Genomic DNA, 20,083 nt, shown 5'->3' with positions numbered 1-20,083 from the left:
GTCGGCAGAGATGGCCACTGTCCCTGGCCAGACCCTGCTGGGGCTCAGAATCACAGCAGCTGAGCTAACTCCCCACCCCGCTGCGGGGACTCTGGGGCACCAGGAGGGGCAGGCGAGAGAATTCCCAAGGCCACACTGTGCCGGGGACAGAGTGCGAACCAGCACCGAGCATTCCCGGGTCCCGTCAAAGGCTCTGCCACCCCGGGCTCACCCCTCTGAACGGGGAAGTGTCAGGCTAGGGGCACAGGAGGGGCCCCAGGACCCGCGGGCTCACCTGCACAGTGATGGGCTGGCCTGGCTTTTTGCGGTAGAAGATGCCTTTTACATCGTACTCAGGTGTCGAGGTACCCTTCTGCATGGCTGAGCGGACTTTGTGCCCCTCACACTTGATGATCACATAAGAGTTAGCCCCTACAGAGATGGAGGGGGTGATGGGGTGAGGATGGGGGGTTGGGGCTGGGCCTGGATGGAACAGATATCTGGGGGGTGAGGTCCTCTCGCCAGAGCAGAAGCTTGGGCTCATGTATTCAAGAGGAGGCAGACCAGGAGGGGACACACCGGTCATCTCTGGCCTCCAGGCCTTTACCCATGTTGTTCTGTCCAGAGCATCCTTCCGCCCTAGTCCATTTCACCAGGCTTCCCACCTTAACACCTCCTCAGCCTGGAGAAAGGCCACTCCCTTCAGGAAGCCCTCCCCCCAGCTGCCTGTCCCCGAGCCCTAGTGTCCCCCTCATTAGAGTCCTCCCAAGAGTAGGAGGCTGAGTGTCCCTCTCTATGCACCCAGATTCCTCCCGGGGCTGGGCCTGAGTGGACGTCAGGAAACGTTTGCTCATTCAGTGATCGAGGGCAGGGGAGCTCTGGAGGCTGGGCGTCTTCAGCGGGGAGGGTGGTGGGAGACATGGGCAACCTCCCAGCGGAGGAGGGTAGGGGGCTTTCCTCGAGCCAGCGCACCTGTCGGGGAGTCCTTGAGACCAGCAGCCCCCAGGACATGCACCTGGGTCACCAGCTGAGGGTAGCCGCACAGGGAGCTCCAGCAAGAGCGAGGCGGCTCATCCAGGCACAGCTCCCTGGGACAGGGCAGAGGAGAAGAGGCGGGAGGTCACGGAGGGGGGTCAGGAAGATGGAGCACAAGGGGGTTCAAGAAGAGGGGAGGGGAGAGGAGCAGTATTTAGTCCAGACGTTTCTTGTCCTGGGCAAACTCCCTGGGCTTCTTGCTGCTCTATCCCCACCCAAGGGTGCCCCATCCTTCCCCAAGGGAAAAGCAATTTACTGAGCACCTACTGTGTGCCAAGCCCTCTGCTGGGATGTTATAGGAATTATTTCTAATCCCCACAAAGCCCCGGAAGGTAGGTGACTATTATGCCCATTTTACAGATTGGGAGGCATCAGGCTCAGCAGGGAAGGGGACTGCCTGTCAGCTGGTGGAGGCCAGTCTGGCAGGACTGAGGCCCACTGGGTCCACCACACGAGCTGGCCCCGGGCGTGGGATGTGGGCAGGCAGCACCGAATCTGGGCTGCCTACCCTGGTGGAGAGCAGTGTGGAGCCCACAGGGTCTGCACCCCCGCAGGGAGGGGATGACTTAGCAGTCTACCTAGCCTGAGGCGAGATCTTGGAAAACATCCCCAACCTCAATCCCCAGTTCTGATCCATAAAGGGGTCAGGCCTCCTAGTTCCGGTTGGAGAGAAGCAGATGGGACGAGTGAAAGCTTCTTTGTAAACTGTGAAGAGCTATGCTATGCTCCGATGAGAAGCTGTGCCATTATGTGGCTGAGAGGGGCTGGAACAAGGTCGCAGGGGAAGGGAGAGGAAGGAGACAGGCGCTGGGGTGGCTGGAGGCCTGGGCTCTACGCCTGGGCAGACACTGAGCATCTCTGGGTCAGGTTCTGGGCCAGCCTGGTGTGGACCTCGGCCCACCCACCCACCCACCCACCCCCCGGGGCCCGAGCCGGGCCCTGCGCACCGGCAGCTGGAGGGCACGTCAGTGAAGACTCGGAGCAGGAACTCGCCGGTGTGGCCGGGCTCGAAGGTGGTGGGGATGATGACGTAGCGCCCCGCCCGCTGGTCCGTGCGCAGGAAGACGCTGCGAGAGTTGATGTAGATGGAGCTGGCGGCCCTGTGCTGCAGGCTGTGCATGCGGAACTGGCGGTTCTCCTCCACCTGCAGGCAGCGGCGGTCACACCGAGCCCCCGGCCCGCCCCCCCCCACCCCCCACCTCACATCTCTCCTCACCACCGTGCAACAGAGCAACAGAACCACTCCCGTGGAATGCCCAGAACAGGCACATCTACAGAGACACAGCAGACGAGGGTTTGCCTGGGGCTGGGAGGGCGGGGTGCATGGGACCGGCTGATGGTGACTAAAGGGTGTGGGGTGATGAGATGTTCTAAAATCGAGGTGGTGCTGGTTGCAGAGCCCTATGGACACACCAACATCACTGCACACTTTAAATGGCTGATTGGTATGGGATGTGAGTCGGGGGCAAGAGGAATCCCCGATAACAATGTCTGTGGGGATTCTGACCATCATATCCGCCCAGGTCACAGCCGGTGTCCATGAAGGAACATCGCCAGCCGGTAGGACAAGCTAGCCATCGCTTCAATAAGTGCCATCGATAAGCTACAGTCACGTCAGTGAGGGCCAGACATGTCATATCAAAGTGACAGCACATCAGCACACAGTGAATGGACAACACAATGACATGAACAAAGTGTCATGACCAGCATGTCAAATGCCAGGGACTCGACTCAGACCATGCGCCCAGCATATCCACGTGGTGTCACTAGGCTCTCGGCGTCTGGCTCTACGCTGAGTGTCATCACGCACTGAGCATCACGCTCTGTGGAAGGTACCCGGGTCCCGGGCCAGGAGTGGCCACTGGTGAGCCTGCCTGGCTCTGCTCAGGGTGCCGCCTCCCTGTGCCCAGCAAAGCCTCCAATTCAGCGGGACCCGGAGCCCTGAGGGAGGGGGGGCGGCAGGGGGCTCCCAGAGCCTGGCCCCACCCACCAAGCAGCCCAGGCCTATGGGTCTGAGGCAGGAAGAAATCAGGCTGAGTGCTGCCCTGGGAGCCAATCCCAGGCAGGCTGGGCCTCTGTGGGTCCTGCGAACAGGGCCGATGCCACAGCATGCCCCGGCGTCAGCCAACGTGGTCAGGGTGGCAGGGATGATGTCGGTGACCAAGGTGTTCTTCCCCTGGTGCAGGCGGCCCTGACGCCAGCTCCCTCACTCTCCTCACCCAGAGCAGACCTCACCTTGTAGATGTCGAAGCCGATGGCCAGGTTTTCGCCCTTGCCGTCCCGACGGGTGGACTGCTTAGGCCGCTGCTGGATGGAGATCAGCACCTCATCTTCTGCCTTCTTGACATCAAAGATGTACTGCGGGCACGGAGAGGAGTGGAGACACCGGTGAGGCCAGGCTGGTCATGGGCTCGCCGGCTCCCGGAAGCTCAGCCCACAGCCAGGCTCAGCTGTGTGAGCGTGGGCAAGTCACATCACCGCTCTGAGCCTCAGTCCCTCACCTGCAAGATGGGCCTAGAATGCCTACAGTGCATGAGGAGTGGAGGACTTGAGATCACGCATGCTCAGCGCGGAGACGCATGCAGTTGGTGCTCAATAAAGACACACCTTTGATCCCAGGTTTTGGCACCAAAAAACCAACCAACCAACAAACAAACAAACAAAAGACACACCAAGCATGAGGACTAGGCAGTTGGAGGGGCACGACAGAGGAGGCTGCAGGGGAGAGGTGCCTGTGGAGGAGCGGCCTGGCCAAGCTCCCCCATGTGTGTGTGGAAATAAGGGGTGTGAGCCCCGGTTCAGCCTCTACATGTCCCTGTAACTCTGGACAAGACCCTCATCCTCAGAGCCTCTCCCTCGGTTCTGCCGGCTGTGGGTCAGATTGCGAGGCTGGGGTCTACACGACCACCCAGACACGCCACCCCGCCCCCACTGCAGGGATGGGTGTGCTGAGGCCACAGGGGGATGCAGGCGTCCCCGGCAGCTGCGCACCTGCGGGTTCTGGAAGAAGGTGTCCTTGTGGTTGATGCAGCCCCCACTGCGGTTCTGCCACGGGTCCTCGTGCCGCGTCCAGGCCCCGCGCAGCCGGGCCTCCTCCCAGGTCTTGTGGATGCTCAGGTAGGATGTGTTGAGCAGGCGGCACTTGATGATGTCGGTGAAGTACTGGCACACGTCCTGGAAGGTCATCCTGGCGCGGCGAGGGCTGAGTCAGGCAGGTCCCCGTCCGGCCCCCCTCTGCTCGCCCTGCCTGCTCAGCACCGCGACTCACACCACAGTGAGCACGGACGTGGCATCACACAGACCCTGCACGTCTCTTCTGGCCTCAGTTTCCCGATTTGTAACTTGGGACAGGATCGAACAACAGCTGCCACCCACAGAGCTAGTGTAGGAATCGACTAAGGCAACACAAGCACGTTGTACGACTCCTGGCAGACAGAGGCAATTGCAAAGGCTGGCCGTTACAGTTATTGATAGGATCAATCGCTAATGTGGACAGTTCATAAAGCATGCTCCCATCCATTATCTTCCACGGCTGTTGTGGGGCCTGAACCTGAATAAACTGGCGGCAGGAACCCCTTGGTAAGCGTGCTGCTGTGGCCAGGACGTTGCCATGGTCACTGGGTGCTGCACACACCTCCAGGAGCCTGGGTGAGGGAGGGGAAGTGCCCACTCCCTTCAAGCAGGCACATATGAGAACATGCACAGGTAGGCACCACATGTGTACACGTATGAGAAAGGCCTTAGAAAGAAACCCCTTACGCTAATGAGGAGTTTCTATTACTATGTTTTAACTCAACCGAGCCCTGAGCCAGACTGGGCGCAGTGGATCTCATCCATAGGCGCTGAGACCAGGAACCTGGGGGCCTCCAGCCGGGCTCCCCTGACACCAGCAGGAGGGGTCCTCACTGGGGTTCCACGGTCACTCCATCTGCCTCTGGGCCTGTCGGGGCCTCACAGCTTCCACTACACACAGGCTGCCCAGGTCCCCTCCAGGAAGTGGCTGAGTCTCTGAGTCAAAGGTCCTGTTGCAGAGTGATGCTGAGTCTGGCACACAGTGAGGACTAAATCCAGGCTGAGGGATGCAGAGGTGAGTGAGTGCAGGATGGTGGATGCAGGATGGTGGACGCAGGATGGTGGATGGAGGATGAGTGGATGCAGGATGAGTGGATGGAGGATGGTGGATGCAGGATGAGTGGATGGAGGATGGTGGATGCAGGATGAGTGGATGGAGGATGGTGGATGCAGGATGAGTGAGTACAGGATGGTGGATGCAGGATGAGTGGATGGAGGATGGTGGATGCAGGATGAGTGGATGCAGGATGGTGGATGGAGGATGAGTGGATGCAGGATGAGTGGATGCAGGATGAGTGGATGGAGGATGGTGGATGGAGGATGGTGGATGCAGGATGGTGGATGGAGGATGAGTGGATGCAGGATGAGTGGATGCAGGATGGTGGATGGAGGATGAGTGGATGCAGGATGAGTGGATGCAGGATGGTGGATGCAGGATGAGTGGATGCAGGATGGTGGATGGAGGATGAGTGGATGCAGGATGAGTGGATGCAGGATGAGTGGATGGAGGATGGTGGATGGAGGATGGTGGATGCAGGATGGTGGATGGAGGATGAGTGGATGCAGGATGAGTGGATGCAGGATGGTGGATGCAGGATGAGTGGATGGAGGATGGTGGATGGAGGATGGTGGATGGAGGATGGTGGATGCAGGATGGTGGATGGAGGATGAGTGGATGCAGGATGGTGGATGGAGGATGGTGGATGGAGGATGGTGGATGCAGGGTGGTGGATGGAGGATGGTGGATGCAGGATGGTGGATGGAGGATGGTGGATGGAGGATGGTGGATGGAGGATGGTGGATGCAGGATGGTGGATGGAGGATGGTGGATGCAGGATGGTGGATGCAGGATGGTGGATGGAGGATGGTGGATGCAGGATGGTGGATGGAGGATGGTGGATGCAGAATGAGTGGATGCAGGATGGTGGATGGAGGATGAGTGGATGCAGGATGAGTGGATGGAGGATGGTGGATGCAGGATGAGTGAGTACAGGATGGTGGATGCAGGATGAGTGGATGGAGGATGAGTGGATGCAGGATGAGTGGATGCAGGATGGTGGATGGAGGATGGTGGATGGAGGATGGTGGATGCAGGATGGTGGATGGAGGATGGTGGATGGAGGATGGTGGATGGAGGATGGTGGATGGAGGATGGTGGATGCAGGATGGTGGATGGAGGATGGTGGATGCAGGATGGTGGATGGAGGATGGTGGATGGAGGATGGTGGATGCAGGATGGTGGATGGAGGATGGTGGATGCAGGATGGTGGATGGAGGATGGTGGATGGAGGATGGTGGATGCAGGATGGTGGATGGAGGATGGTGGATGCAGGATGATGGATGCAGGATGGTGGATGGAGGATGGTGGATGCAGGGTGGTGGATGGAGGATGGTGGATGGAGGATGGTGGATGGAGGATGAGTGGATGCAGGATGGTGGATGCAGGATGGTGGATGGAGGATGGTGGATGGAGGATGGTGGATGCAGGCTGGGTGGATGCAGGCTGGGTGGATGCAGGCTGGGTGGATGCAGGCTGTGTGGATGCAGGATGAATGAGTACAGGAATCATTGGACTCTAAGCCAGTGATGGCGAACCTATGACATGCGTGTCATAGGTGACACGCGAACTCATTTTTTTGGTTGATTTTTCTTTGTTAAATGGCATTTAAACATATAAAATAAATTTCAAAAATATGTCTTTGTTTTACTATGGTTGCAAATATCAAAAAATTTCTATATGTGACACGGCACCAAAGTTAGGGTTTTTCAAAATGCTGACACGCCGAGCTCAGAAGGTTCGCCATCACTGCTCTAAGCGATGCTGCAGCCATCTCCCCGCCCTCCCCGACCCCCGTGCCTCCCTAAACTTACTCTTAAAAATCTAAGTGCACTCTTGCCTCTGGGACGGGTCTCTCTCCCTGACCAACAACGGCTCCTCTGCTTGCCGAGTCTCAGCTTAGGAGTCAGCTCCTCGCTGTGAGGCCTCCCTTCTTCCCTATCCGCTCTGGGCAAGCAGGCTGCCAGCGTGCCCCTGCCCTCTGGCCGGTCCCCCACCTACTGGCCTCCTGGCCGAGTTGCTGAGGGCCTCCGCCTGGTGCCCCAGCAGCCTGGTGCCCCTGAGGTGGCGGAGGGCACTGTGGAGATGACAGGGCTGCCCAACTCACCTTACAGAGCAGGAAACCGGCCCAGAGGGACAGCGTGACTTGTCCAAGGCCGCAGGGCAGGTGGAGGGTGTGGCATTTGCTAGGGCCAGGCTCCCACCTCCCTCGGAGTCCCTGCCCAGCACACGGAGGTCCTCCCTCAGCCCGGACGTCCACCCGGGGCAAGGGCACACTCACCAGAACTCGCCGTCATCCTGCACAGTCACACCCATCTTCTCCCGCTCGCTCTTGCTCACCTTCCGCCACTCCTCTGAGCTGGGGTGCGAGCACAGGGGAAGGGAACAGGAGAGGGTGAGGGGAGGGACCCCACCAGGGCCCCGGGCAAGGGCAAGGAGGACGAGGGATGTGTGCACCAGGCCTCCATCAGGGTGGGTGTGGGTGGGCACCTGGGGTGGGCCCAGCCCCCCTCTAAGACGCCTGTCTGCCCACGTCCACAGTAACCGGGGGCACGGCCTGAAGGTCAGGGAGCAGAGCTGCAGGGTGGGGGAGCCGGGGAGCAAGACCCTCAGTGGAGGGGCTCCTTTACTGGGGGCCTGGTCTCTGTTCACCAAGCACAAGCAGTCACCCCCACCCTCACCCCCGGTGGCCTTCCTCCCTGCTTTCCTCCCCCCTCACTGGCCAGATTGGTCTCTACGTCCCCACCTCCAGGCCTCTGCGCATGCTGAATCCACCCCCAGGTGCCCTCTAAAGTAGTCTCCTGCCCTGACCAGTTTGGCTCAGTGGATAGAGCGTCGGCCTACGGACTGAAGGGTCCCAGGTTCGATTCTGGTCAAGGGCATGTACCTTGGTTGCAGGCACATCCCCAGTGGGGGGTGTGCAGGAGGCAGCTGATCGATGTTTCTCTCTCATCGATGTTTCTAACTCTCTATCCCTCTCCCTTCCTCTCTGTAAAAAATCATTAACATATATTTTAAAAAATAATAATAATAATAAAAATAAAGTAGTCTCCTAAGGCCATCTAACTCCCAGATCCTTCAAGACCCAGCCCTGGACCCGCCTCCTCCAGGAAGCTCACCTGTCCTCGCCCGAGCCCTCACACCAAGCCACCCCACCACCGCCCGTGGTCCGCCCGGGCCTCACGTGTCGCTCCACGGCCCGTTCCACTCTCGCTCGCCCCAGGGGTTGCGCAGGCGGATCATGTCCAGCTTCTCGGACTTGAAAAAGGCCAGCAGGCCGTGGCCCAGGCGCACCTTGCGCACGTCGGTGATGGCATAGGCGTGGCCTTTCACCAGGCCGCAGGCCAGGCGGACCTCCATGTCTGCCGCAGTCACGGCCTGCAGAGGAGGGTGAGGGCGAGGTGGCTCAGGGAGGCTGCAGGTGGAGCCAGGGGCCCAGCGCCCCCTACAGAACGGGGAGAGAATGGCAGCCCCACACCCCTGGGTCAGCCAAACCTGGACTCAAATGCTGCCTTCACTGAGTCCCAGCTTTCCCAAGGAAGCCCGAGCAGTCAACGGAATGAGATGACGCACCCAGGCCTGTGCCAGCAGGCAGCTGGCTCCCTCCCCTCCCCCAGTCACCTCATCATTTGTGATGCCCCAGATTCTGACTGAGGGACCTCAGATATATAGACACCATTCGCCCCAATCTGAGAGGGCCAGGAAAGAGGGTGCTGGTCAAACAGTGTGGGCGAGGCATTTCAGAGCGGAGGGGGCGGGGGCAGGCGGCTTGGGCTGCCCAGCACTGGGGAGGGGCTTGCACCCGCCAGCTGCTCCCTTCCCCCATGGGGCTGAGGGTCTGGACTTATGAACCAACCTGGGCAGGGGCTCTGCCTGGGACACCACAGCCACCTCCCCCCCGATTAGAGTCGATGAAGGGGAGGGCCCTCTGGGGTCTGGCTCGGTGTTCTCACCTTGATGGAGGCACTGATGAGGCCTCCCCGGCTGTGCACCTTCAGCATGCGCTCAAAGAGCGCGTTCCTCTTGGCTTCGTCATTGGCAAAGTCACCCTCGGCGAGGTCGATGGGCTCAGAAACGCCACCTGTGAAGTCTACCAGCGCATCCGCCGTGTTGCCTCCATCCAGGGCCTGGTAACAGCCCGCCAGCCTGGGGGGCAACGTGGAAAGAGTTCCCAGCTCACGCTCCCCAGCCACTCTAAGCCCTTCACACTACAGGGGAGATTCTGAGGCTCAGAGAGGTCAAGCAGACTGCTCCGGTCACACAGCAGCCGCAGCAGAGCCAACATGTGTCCCACTGAGCCACACCACCTTGCCACTCCAGTGCCCCTTAGACTTAGCGGCCCATCTTCAGAAGTTAGCTGCCCAGAAGTCTATCAATTCTTTTCCAAAGCGTTAAAAGCTCATGTGTCTTTTGACACATCGATCTGGATGAGTAACATTATTTGTAATAATGTAGAACGAGAAATCACCCAAATGGTCTGACAACAGGGATTTGGTTTTAAAAGCTAACACTGCACAGTCAGCAGCCACTGAACAAGACGACGAAGCACTCCTGTGGCCGGGACATGCTATTTGAAAAAACAGCGCAGCCGGGTTCCGATGATGTTTCAGTGCATTCATTTAAAAACGAATGAACACCTACTATATGCACCCCACCAGGTGCTAGGACCCAGCGGTGGCCCTCCTGCCCCAGGCCTGCCATTGTCCTGCAGAGGCCTGGGCAGGTGGCTATGCCCCAACAGCTTAGCAAACCCTTGCTCATGCCGGGCTGGGGACCCAGGGTCTGGCACAGAGCAGGAGGAGGAGGGCAGCAAAGGCAGAACGAATGGATGGACAGTCAGTCAGGTAGAAGGATGGATGGACAAGAGGGAGGCCGGTGAGCAGGGAAGGTTCCACAGCCGGCCCAGACTCAGAGACCACATCCCCAACAAGGCCTCCAGGGAGGATCTTAGGGGAAGAACCACCGACCGGAATGTGGGTGCTGGCTCCGCCCCGGCCACTGGCAGGAAACCGTCTTGGACCTCCGCCTTCTCTGGTGTAAGTGGGAGTAACTCTTCCTCCCGATGTGGGTTGGTTGTGGGGACTTGACAACCCGGTACCCAGAGGGCCTTCAGTCCAGGCCTCCACCTCACCCAGCACAGGCTCAGCGGGCCGTGCCCTGGGTGCCTGGGCTCTGAGCATGCTGTGTGACTTTGCACCAGCCCCTGCCCTCTCTGTGCCGGGAGCCCTGGCTAAAGGAACCCATGTAGAGCCCAGCAGCAGTGCCACCCCGGCCTGGCCACCTGCCCTCCTGCCCCTGCCGGCACCTACTTGGCATAGGCCTTCTCCACCAGGGCACACCAGAACTCGTTGGGGGAGTTGGAGTGGCAGTAGATGAGCTGGTTGTTGACGGTGGGCAGCCGGTCGTCGATGACCACGTCCACCCACTCCCCAAAGCGCCAGAAATGGAAGTGGAAGATGCCCGCGTAGGCATCAGGCTTCTCGGGGTCCCACTCCTGCTCCTTCCAGTCTGGGATGACCTGGAGGGGGGAGACATGATGGGGGCACACTGAGGTCACATCTGGCTTCCTGGGGAAATGGGGGGCATGCTTCCAGATGGAAAGGAATACTGGGTTCGATGCCCATTCTGCCATGAACCATGTGGGACTTGGGCAAACCCTTCCCTTTCCCTGCAGTGGCTGGAGGCTCCCTTGTCTCCTCCAGCTCTGTCATTCTAAGATCCTATGAGCTTCCCCTCCGTCCTCGTGCCTCCATCTGCTTCTCCCCGCTACCCCCCCCCAGAAGCATATATCCACCCCAGTCCCTACCTGGTGAATGCCACACCCCCCACCCTCTCCCCGGCCCCCCAGCCTGCGACAGGAGTTGGCAACCATGCTGGCCTCCTCCCCCTGTCCATCCAATCAGGCCAATCCTAGCTCCTCCATTCTGCTAAAACCCATCGCCTCCTGTCCTTCCCCCAGCAACCCCTGGTCCAGTCTTCCATCTCCTCGCCCGCCTGGGACACTAACAGCGTCAGCAGCCACATCTGCCTTCACCCCACACAGCAGAAGAGTGAGCTTTCTGGTCACCACGTTCCTGGAAAAACACGTAAGGTGCTCCGCCCCCTGCACCACCTCCCAGCCTGGTTTCTGACCCGACCCCCACCCCCACCCCCACCCCGCTCCCTGCTCCAGGCTCATTCTCTGTTCTTCCTCCAGCTGACTCTCACTTGTCCTTTAGGGTCCACCCCTCCTCCTCCAGGAAGCCCTCCTAGACCCTTCGGACTGGGCTAGGACCCCTGTCCATCAGTCTCATGGCTTCTGGTACTTCTCCTCTGAGGTACTTATTCCCGTTATCATTAAACACGTATGTGATGGCATGAACAGGTCTGATACCGTCCCTGGAATGTCAGCTCTCTGAAGGCAGGGACACACCAGTCTTTGGTCACTGCTGTTCTCAGCACCTAGCCCAGAGCCTGGTCCAGAGAGGGTGCTTGGTAAACATGTGTTGCCTAAATGAACAAATTCACGGGCATTACACGGGACTCTAATAACAATTCTTATTATGGAGCATCTTGGAAATGTCAGGCAGCAAGCCTGTGAGTGCCATGAGTCATGTCAGTTTCATTCCCACAATAACCCCCGTGGGTAGATAACAATTATTCATCCCTACTTTACAGATGAAAAAAAAAAATCAAGCCTCAGAGAGGGCAAGTAACCTGTCCAGAGTCACACAGCTAGAAAATATACGTATTCTTCATCAGGGAGGACTGCTCTTCGCTGGGCCCCATGCTGCCACCGAGGACCCAGATGAATCAGACGTGGCCCTGCCCACAGGAGGCTCCCAGTCTTGTGGGAGAGGCAGGCACACAGGGTGCGTTCGGGCCTCGGAGAGAAGGGGTGCAGGGCCCGGCCTGGGGGGCGGCAGTAGCAGCTTCTGAGCACGTGTCCTGAGAACTGGCAGTGAATGTCCCCTCGCAGAAAGGACAAACAGTGGCAACAAGGGCATCAGGAGGTGGGCAGGAAAGGGAAAACCCTTTATCCTGCCGAGCCAGGGGGACCTGGCTCCTGCTAACCAGGAGACTAGAGGGGCCGAGCACCATCGGGACCATGTGCAGCTCCTTCTAGAAGGAAACCACTCCCAGGATCAGGGCGGACACGCAGGCATCCAGGCTGGGGAGCCAGACACGCCTCAGGAGGCTGTAAACCCCAGGGCCGGGCGGGCCTGAGCACAGAGACTTCAGCCAGAAGCCATTCCCCAGCCCCCACACTCATTAAAGATGTTTTTGTTTATACGCCTCATACCATCAGCAGGGATGTTGGGAAAGAGACATGCTCCCTAGTGGGACATTCAAGACCAAGAAAATGAAAATGCTAAGCCCAGTGAGAGGCGTCACGGTCATGAAGGAGCCCGGGAGGTGCCAGGACTGCGGTGCCAGGCGCAGGGCCGCTGTTCACTCCATCACCCTGACCCTCGCTGCTGTCTTCTGGGACAATGTACAGACACTGCTGGCAGAGCCGCCCAGGGCCACAGCGAGGGAGGCAGGACTCACACTCAGGCCTCCGGAGCCTGGCGCAGCGTCTGGAACCCAGCGGGGGCCTGAGACTGGCTGGGCCCATCCCTCCTGCCTCCTTCCTCCCCTCCGAGCCCCTCTGTGCCCTTTCTAAGCAAAAGCTCCAGACTGACCCCCAGCACTCTCTCCTGCTTTACGCTCAGGACAGAAAGTTGTGCACGAAATAGGGCGCATGCAGGGTGGGGTGCCATCCCCACTACACAGGCGGGAAGGCTGAGGCCCACCGAGGAGCAAGGGGCTGCCCAAGGGCACAGAGCGACGGGGAGTCCAAAGCTGAGAACACTGGCGTGGCCACTACAGGCTGCTCAGCTCCTCCCGGCTCTGAAAGCCCTGGACTGCATGGGAATGGGGGAGGGGACACGAAGGGGGGAGACGGGGCGGGGGGCCGAGGAGGGAGGAAGAGGAGCCCTCACAGGGCACCCGGAGGGCCTGCTGGGGCAGCGGGAGGATCATTAGCCAAAGCCAGGGCTTGGCTCTGAGCCCTCTGCGGCTCAAGAAGCTCTAATGAGGCTCCAGGGCCCAGAGACCTGGAGTGAGAGATCCCTTGGGCCTCCTTCCCGCTTCTGCATCACGGCCATTGGATCAGGCAGGGGTGGGCCCCAGGCCAGCTTTCCAGCCTCCCCCACGCCCCCCGCTGTCTGCTGGGTGCCAAGCCAGGGGGATAAGACTGTCGGAGAAGGAGCACTTCACAGGCACACAACCTCCACTCCCTTCCTAACAACATCAGATCAAGCCCGAAACCAAGGGAGAAACCAAAGCCCCTGGAGCCACATCAAAGGATTCGGGACCGACTTAAAGAGGCTCCAACGGCCAATCCGCGCAGCAATAAGGGTAACAACTTCGATGGATGAAAACATGTCAAACACATTCACAGCCATGAGCTCATGATGAAACACAATTAGTCACTACCGGAGGATGGCGGGGAATCAGCTCATGCTTTTGAGCCTGGAACATGAAGGGAAAGAATGGGAGGTTTGTGCTGCCTTTTGCGCACAAATTGTCCCACGGGGGGACCAATAGCACACGAAGGGAGCTTTATATCTGGGGATGCATTCCAGGTAAGAAATGAGAAAGACATGGGCGTTTTAGACGCCCACTATTTTGCAACCAGTGGATTTACGAAATCATGGCTTCTAGCATCACAGAACAGAGAGATGACCAGACACGACGCGCCTCCTGAGCGACCATCGCCTGTGAAGCAGTTGTGCCAAAGAGAATTTGAGTCTGAACCTGATCCAGCCATGAAAACAAAGCCAGCAAATCCTGATAGAGGAGCCCCTCCCCGCCTTAGCCTCCCCGCAGGGAGCATTCCAAGACCCCGGTGGATGTCTAACGCCGCAGCTCGTACCAAACCCTATCTATTCTGTTTTTTCCTGTGCACACAGACCTACGATAAAGCTAAAGTTATAAATCAGGCAGAGTGAGATATTAATTTAGGAAAAGTTTATACTTAGTAGCTGTAAACTCTATTTTTCCTGTATCCTTTTTTTCCTATACATGCACGCCTACGATAAAGCTCACCTTATACCTTGGGCACCGTTAAGAGACAAGCACTTTGATGCTGGGACAGTTGACCTGAAAACGGAGACAGACGGGCCGCTTACCCCGCGAGGATGCACGGGACGAAGGGATGACTCACGTCCAGGCGGGAGGGAGGGGACAGCACAAGAGCTCACCACGCTACTCAGAGCAACGTTCAATTTGAAACTTGTGAACTGTTTATTTCTGGAATTTTCCTTTTCATATTTTCGGACCACGGTTGACCATGGGTAACTGGAACGGCAGACAGCAGAACTGCTGCCAAGGGGGCCCTGCTGCCGCGGGAAACTGCACAGGACGGCGGCTCTTCCGCAAAGAGACGGCAAGGAAAACCCTGAAAGGTGAAGTGGGCGCAGCCAGGAGCAGTGGCGGACCTGGATCTCATCGAACAAACAAACTGTAACACACGCGTTTATGGCACAGACTGTGCATCAGAAGATTTCCTGGGTATTTGATGATATTAAAAAGTTAGTGTAAAATTTAGTTGGGCTATATTATTACTGTGAGGGTTCTTTGTTTTACTTGAAACAAGTCGTTATCATTCAGAAACGCATCCAGAAATATAATGATCCTAGAGGCCCGGTGCACGAATTCGTGCACGGGTGGGTCCCTTGGCCTGGCTGGCGATTGGGGCCGATCAGGGCAGCCAGGGGTAGGGAACAAGGGAGGTTGGCTGTGAGAGTGCACTGACCACCACGGGGCAGCTCCTGCATTGAGCATCTGCCCCCTGGTGGTCAGTGCATGTCAGAGCTACTGGCCAGTCGTCTGGTCATAATGGTTGCTTAGGCTTTTATACATACAGATGTTTCTGGGGGAAGGGGGGGGGAGAGAAAAGAGGTGGGCCGTGAGTTGACAATTGTTGAAGCAGAGGGATGGGTATGGGCAGCTCATTAGGCTGCCTCCCTCTTCTTGGCTGTCTATGGTTGAAATGCCCCATCACCAGGGACACCAGCTCCCTGGCCTGGCATTCAAAGCCTGTGAGGGGTGGCTGTGCTCTCAACCTCACCCCTGCACACTGCCTCCCTGGGGCCCCACAGAACCCACACCCTGTGAGGCATTAGCCACCTCAGCTATGCATGTGTGGCTCCCTGCAGGCACCTGCCCTGCTCCCTGTCCCTCAGGGATAGCTGAGTCGCACCTTGCAGGGCCTCCTGACCTCACACCCCCTTGGGCACCACCGGGCAGCTCCTCCTCCTTCCCTGCCCCCTGAGGGGAGCTCCTGGAGGGCAGGGTGTGTCTCACTCCTGCTAGGATCCCAGCACCCGGGCAGGGCCTGGCCCAGCTCCATAGCCGGCTGTGTCTTCCTGAGAGGGCAATCCCCAGACACCGGCTTCTGTGAGGCCCCGGCTGACGGTGACCGGGACACACGGGGACAAGCACCAGCTGCGCTGCCCGGCAGGGACCTGAGTCTGGACTGGACCGCCTTTCTGGTGCCCGCACCTACCTGCCCTCCCTCCAGGACTGTTGTGGGGACTAAGGTGGATCATGGCCTGGGAGGTGCTGCATAGACTGTGGAGGGCTGTGCACGTGTGAAGGGTCATCCCTGTTGGTGTAGGGAGTGTGTGGTGCATGCACACAATTCACAAACCTCGGGGGTGGGAGGGAGCCGGGGTGACCCCGTCAACCTCCCCTGCAAAGGAGAAAAGCAAGCCTCCCAACAGCCCCCTGTGCAAATGGGAAAAGGGAGGCCTGAGAGGTCGAGGCACTCACTTGGCCTGACCAGGCAGCGAGGTAAAAGCTGTGTGGGATTTGGAACCTCCTCCCCACCACATCCAGGGGACCCCATGAACCAGCACTCACTGCAGAATCACTCAGAGACCTCTGGGCCCCACTAATGGGTGCACCACAGCGCCCCCTGGTATCCCCAGCCCTTGGATGCTCCCAGGATTGTCCCAGTGGACTCCCACCTCGACCCAAGTGGCTGGGCTCAAATCCTGCTGGGCAGGGCTGACCTGGACTCCCGCAGGTGTGTGCCCGAGCTCTGCGGAGGGCTCTGGGTGGACAACAGGCATGTGAGACCTGGCTGGGGCGAGCCTTTCGAAGCAGGGGGTTGTTCGCAAGCAAAACCCTCAGTGTGGGCTTTGAAGCAGGGTCTGACCGTGGCCTCTGGGAAGGAAGTAGCCTCGCCCGAGACCAGGCCCTCTGGTCAGTGGAGGTATCGCCTCTGCTCATCCCAGGGGGCATCCTGGTCCCCGCCCTCTGCTTCCTCCTTTAGGCCTCTGTCTCTGCCCCAAAACGGAGTGAGCTAGAGATGGCAAGGGCCAGAGCTCTGAGGAAGGCTCAGATGGGACACTGGGATGTGAAATATCCGTCTTATCTGGTCAGTGGGCAGGGCGGAAAGGACTTCACAGGAGCAGCTTGCCCCCTCCAGAGAGGCCGAGGCTGGGAGATGGCTGAGGACAGGCAGCAAATTGGTGAGGAGGTCGGGTGAAACCTGGGCCCAGGCCTAACCCCACCCCCTAGCTATGCCCCTGTCCCATCTGCACCACCCAGCCCGCCTGCCAGGTTGAGCACAGCTTGGTGCATCCCACCCATCCCCTGGGGCCCCACCTCCTGAACCAGAAGGTGCCTCCTGGTTGCCTCAGCCCGGCTCTGCAGGCCCCACACAGAGGCTGGTCTGGGGCCACTGGAGAAAATGCCGTCAGGGGCACTGGTTCCAGGGCGGGTGTCAGGAGACCTCGTTCTAAACTCCTTCCTGCTGCCTGACCATGGGCCAGTCACCTGACCACGCTGGCCTCATCCCAGGAAGCAGCTGGAGGGGGGTCGGGAGTGTGGGAGAGGCCTGGGGAGGGGTGCTCTGGGCTGTGAGGGGACGGGGCTAAGGCAGAGCTCCTGAGAGGAGGGTGGCTCACGGCGAGGGACTGCACACCACGGAGGCAGGGGCTCACTGGCTTTATTGGGGTCATGCACAGGGCAGGGTGGGGGTACAGGCGGTTAGTCTGCCAAAGAGGGTCCCCAGAGCTGCAGGGAGAGGGCAAGCAAAGAGGCAGGGGGCAGGGCCAGCCCCAGGGGCCTGGCCTCCCCCAATAGTCAGTGGGGAAGCAAAGCAGGCAATGCCAGGACTTTAAGCACATCCCGGACAGGCCAGAGCCGTGTTACAAAGGACCGTAGCCCACACCACAGCCAGTCTCCCACCTGAGGAATCCAGACTTCCACCCACACCTCCAAAGTGGGGGCCCGCCTGCCAGCAGCCATGGCCAGTGGGGAGGGCTCTGACCTCCACCTCTCAGTGCATCTGTTCCCAGGACCTGCAACCCCCAAGGGCTCTGCATTGTGAGAAAAATGTCACGGCAGGTCCCTGACAGGGCACGTCCCTGACAAAAGCCGGGGCTGGCCTGCGGCAGGGTGTTGGGGGCACTTCCTGAGGTGCCCTCAGCTGATGCCAGGCGGGCCAGGCCCCTCCTTCGAAGGGGGCTCACTGGGCCTGTGCAGGGGCGTGAGGCTTGGGGAGAACTGAGTCTGCTGATAACGGTGTCTCCTGTTCCCTGTTCGGTGGGTGGATTGTGCCCAGTGACCCCTGAGGCCGGTGTCCTCCCATCACAGCATGCGGCCCCCTGCAGCCCGCTTCTGACCATCGGCCATCACAACTGCCCTGGCAGGCCGCTCCCACCCCTCAGCTCCACCACAGATGCCAGAGATGGCACACAGGCGGCACACTCACCTCCTCTGGCCAGTGAGCTGGGAAGCTGATGACCCAGTGGGGACATCCAAGGCCCTACAACCTACCGTCCCAACTCCCGGGCTCTGAACCCCTCCACCCAGCTCCCCAGGCAGAGGGAACCCCTATACTACACTGTTCCCCCTTCACAGTATGAACCTCAGAGCCTCCCAGCACAGGAAGCCCCGCTCCCTAAGGTCATGCTGACCAAGCCCCTGCTACGGGCCAGGCGTGAGCCAGCTGGGCAATCCTATCATAGATCATCTCAGGTCAGGTGGCCACAGGGCAGGCATAGACTCCAGAATATACCCATGTGAAGGCAGCGTGCTCTCTCTCAGCGTATATGCACATGTATGGATAGGTCATCTCTGCATGACTTTTATGCTCCCCTTCACGCTCCCTCCTGCAGTCATTCTCAGAAGAGCAAGAAGGTTGGTCCGAATAGCCTCCAGCGTGCCAGCCAGTCCTCACTGCCCAAACGTCCCGAGGGCCCCCGAGGCGCTCACACCAGGCCCAGGCCAGGGGCAGCACCTTCCTGGATGTGGCCGGACGGGCAGCAAATGCCTGTTTGCTGGGTTCCCGAGGAGCCGCTCTGCCGTCTCCGTCTCCCCCTCCCCGTCTGCAGAGGAAGCCGATGGCTGGTTCTTCGGATCCCTGTCTGTGTCTGTGTCTGTCTCCCTCGGTCTCCCTCGGTCTCTCTCCCGACAGCGAGGCACAGAGAAGGCAGGTGCCCACGGATGCGCCATCCTCCTGCACTAGCCCCGGCCTGGCCTCCGGGTCTACAGCTCAAGCAGCGGCAGCCAGTTCAGCTTCTAGACTACAGAGCCTTCGCATCTTCCTCCCTGAGCAGGAGCGCCCGCACCAGGAGAGGAGAGGAGGGAGGACACAGGCCTGGGGGTCCTGGCCACGCTGAGCACAGGACAGCAACTAGGAACAGGTCCCCAAATACACACCTGGGGGCGGGGGCAGGGGGCAGAGCAGATGGGCAAGAGCAGGGGGCAGCAGTGGGCAGCTGCCTCAGAGCTGGTTAAAGACCACGGTGGCCTTGAGGTTGGCGGGCTCCATGCCCTCGCCGAAGGTGATGAGGAAGTACATGGCCTTGCGGATCTTGGCCAGTTCCGACAGGCGCTCCCCGAACTCCAGGGCGTCGGCCTCGTTCCAATCCATGGCATCCGAGCCTTCCATGCGCCAGAAGATGGCCGCGGGTTCCAGCAGCTGGCGCGTCATGAGGTTGGTGAGGTCGGGCGTCCAGTTCTGGGAGGTGCCCGTGATGGTGACCTTGCCCGGCTTGTCCAGCAGGACGTCCCAGCGCTCAAACTGCAGCTTCTGCTGCTGGATGAAGTCGAGGCGGTACACGAACTCCGCCGGCCGCAGCAGCTTCTCCCCGTCCTGGCGCTTCTCCCCGCGCTGCTTCAGGCTCTCCACGCGCAGACGCATCTGCTTGGTCAGGGCCTCGTCCAGGACCAGCGGCATGCTGATCTGCGGCTGCTTCGGCCCGTCCTCTGCCATGGCCCAGGTGCTGCTGCTGCCTCTGCTGCGGTCCAGGAGCCGAATGGGCTGGGGCCTCCCTGCCCAGGCAAGAGGCCACCAAGGAGGGGCCCCGCCCACCCTTCCTCCCTCCCCTCCTCCTGTCCCCTCTCAGCCACTGGGCCCTCCCAGCTCCACCCAGTCCTCAAAATGGGGGGTGTATGAGGGCGGGAGTCCCCAAATGCCTCCTCTCCGCTCCTCGAAGAAGCGGTAATGGAGGCACTGCAGGCAGGCGGGAGGGTGACAGGCTCCTCGGGGACCAGATGGCTGATGTCAACTGCTGTGGCAACCACCCTGACTACCACGGATGGGCTGGGAGCGGCTTGTTTGTGAAGAAGGGAGCACTGAAACCGGGCAGTAAAGGGGGGGCGGGGGGAGAGCAGGTGCTCACTGGAGGCATGCAAGACAAGCATGGAGACCCCCGGCAGGAGGGTGGGGGCAACAGGACCAGAGGGCCTGCTGATTTGAGATCTGAAGTCACCCAAGCCAAACCTGGAGCCATCCTGGACTCAGCATAGCCCTCACCCTCCGCACCCAATCACCAAGGCCTCTCCATTCTACCTCCCAGATGGCCCGAGAGCCCTCCCCGACCATACCCTCTGCTGGGGCCCGGGCCAGCCACCGTCTCTCACCGAGACCTGTGCCCTCAGACTTTACTGAGCATC

The 20,083-nt window shown here is 59.7% G+C and overlaps 2 protein-coding genes across 2 annotated transcripts in view; both read right to left on the bottom strand.

The window, feature by feature from the left end:
- CAPN5 (calpain 5) overlaps positions 1-20,083 on the bottom strand; it is a 54,620-nt gene that overhangs the window by 3,631 nt on the left and 30,906 nt on the right. Inside the window, exons 4-12 of the mRNA XM_081099631.1 lie at positions 10,453-10,661; positions 9,097-9,289; positions 8,328-8,521; positions 7,425-7,502; positions 4,006-4,201; positions 3,250-3,372; positions 1,962-2,158; positions 952-1,067; positions 275-411 (exon numbers count right to left, since the gene is read on the bottom strand). Of these exons, the coding sequence (XP_080955757.1) occupies positions 275-411; positions 952-1,067; positions 1,962-2,158; positions 3,250-3,372; positions 4,006-4,201; positions 7,425-7,502; positions 8,328-8,521; positions 9,097-9,289; positions 10,453-10,661 (1,443 nt within the window). The remainder of the gene's footprint in view (positions 1-274; positions 412-951; positions 1,068-1,961; positions 2,159-3,249; positions 3,373-4,005; positions 4,202-7,424; positions 7,503-8,327; positions 8,522-9,096; positions 9,290-10,452; positions 10,662-20,083) is intronic.
- Positions 18,909-19,400, bottom strand: OMP (olfactory marker protein; the record flags this gene model as incomplete). Its single annotated transcript, XM_081099511.1, has 1 exon — positions 18,909-19,400. One exon carries the CDS (start codon positions 19,398-19,400, stop codon positions 18,909-18,911), a length of 492 nt encoding a protein of 163 aa, XP_080955637.1.

The sequence above is a fragment of the Myotis nattereri genome (assembly GCF_964212035.1).
Source record: "Myotis nattereri genome assembly, chromosome: 9".
In the NCBI taxonomy this organism is placed as follows: Eukaryota; Metazoa; Chordata; class Mammalia; order Chiroptera; family Vespertilionidae; genus Myotis; species Myotis nattereri.
This window is presented reverse-complemented; position numbering and strand designations above follow the sequence as displayed.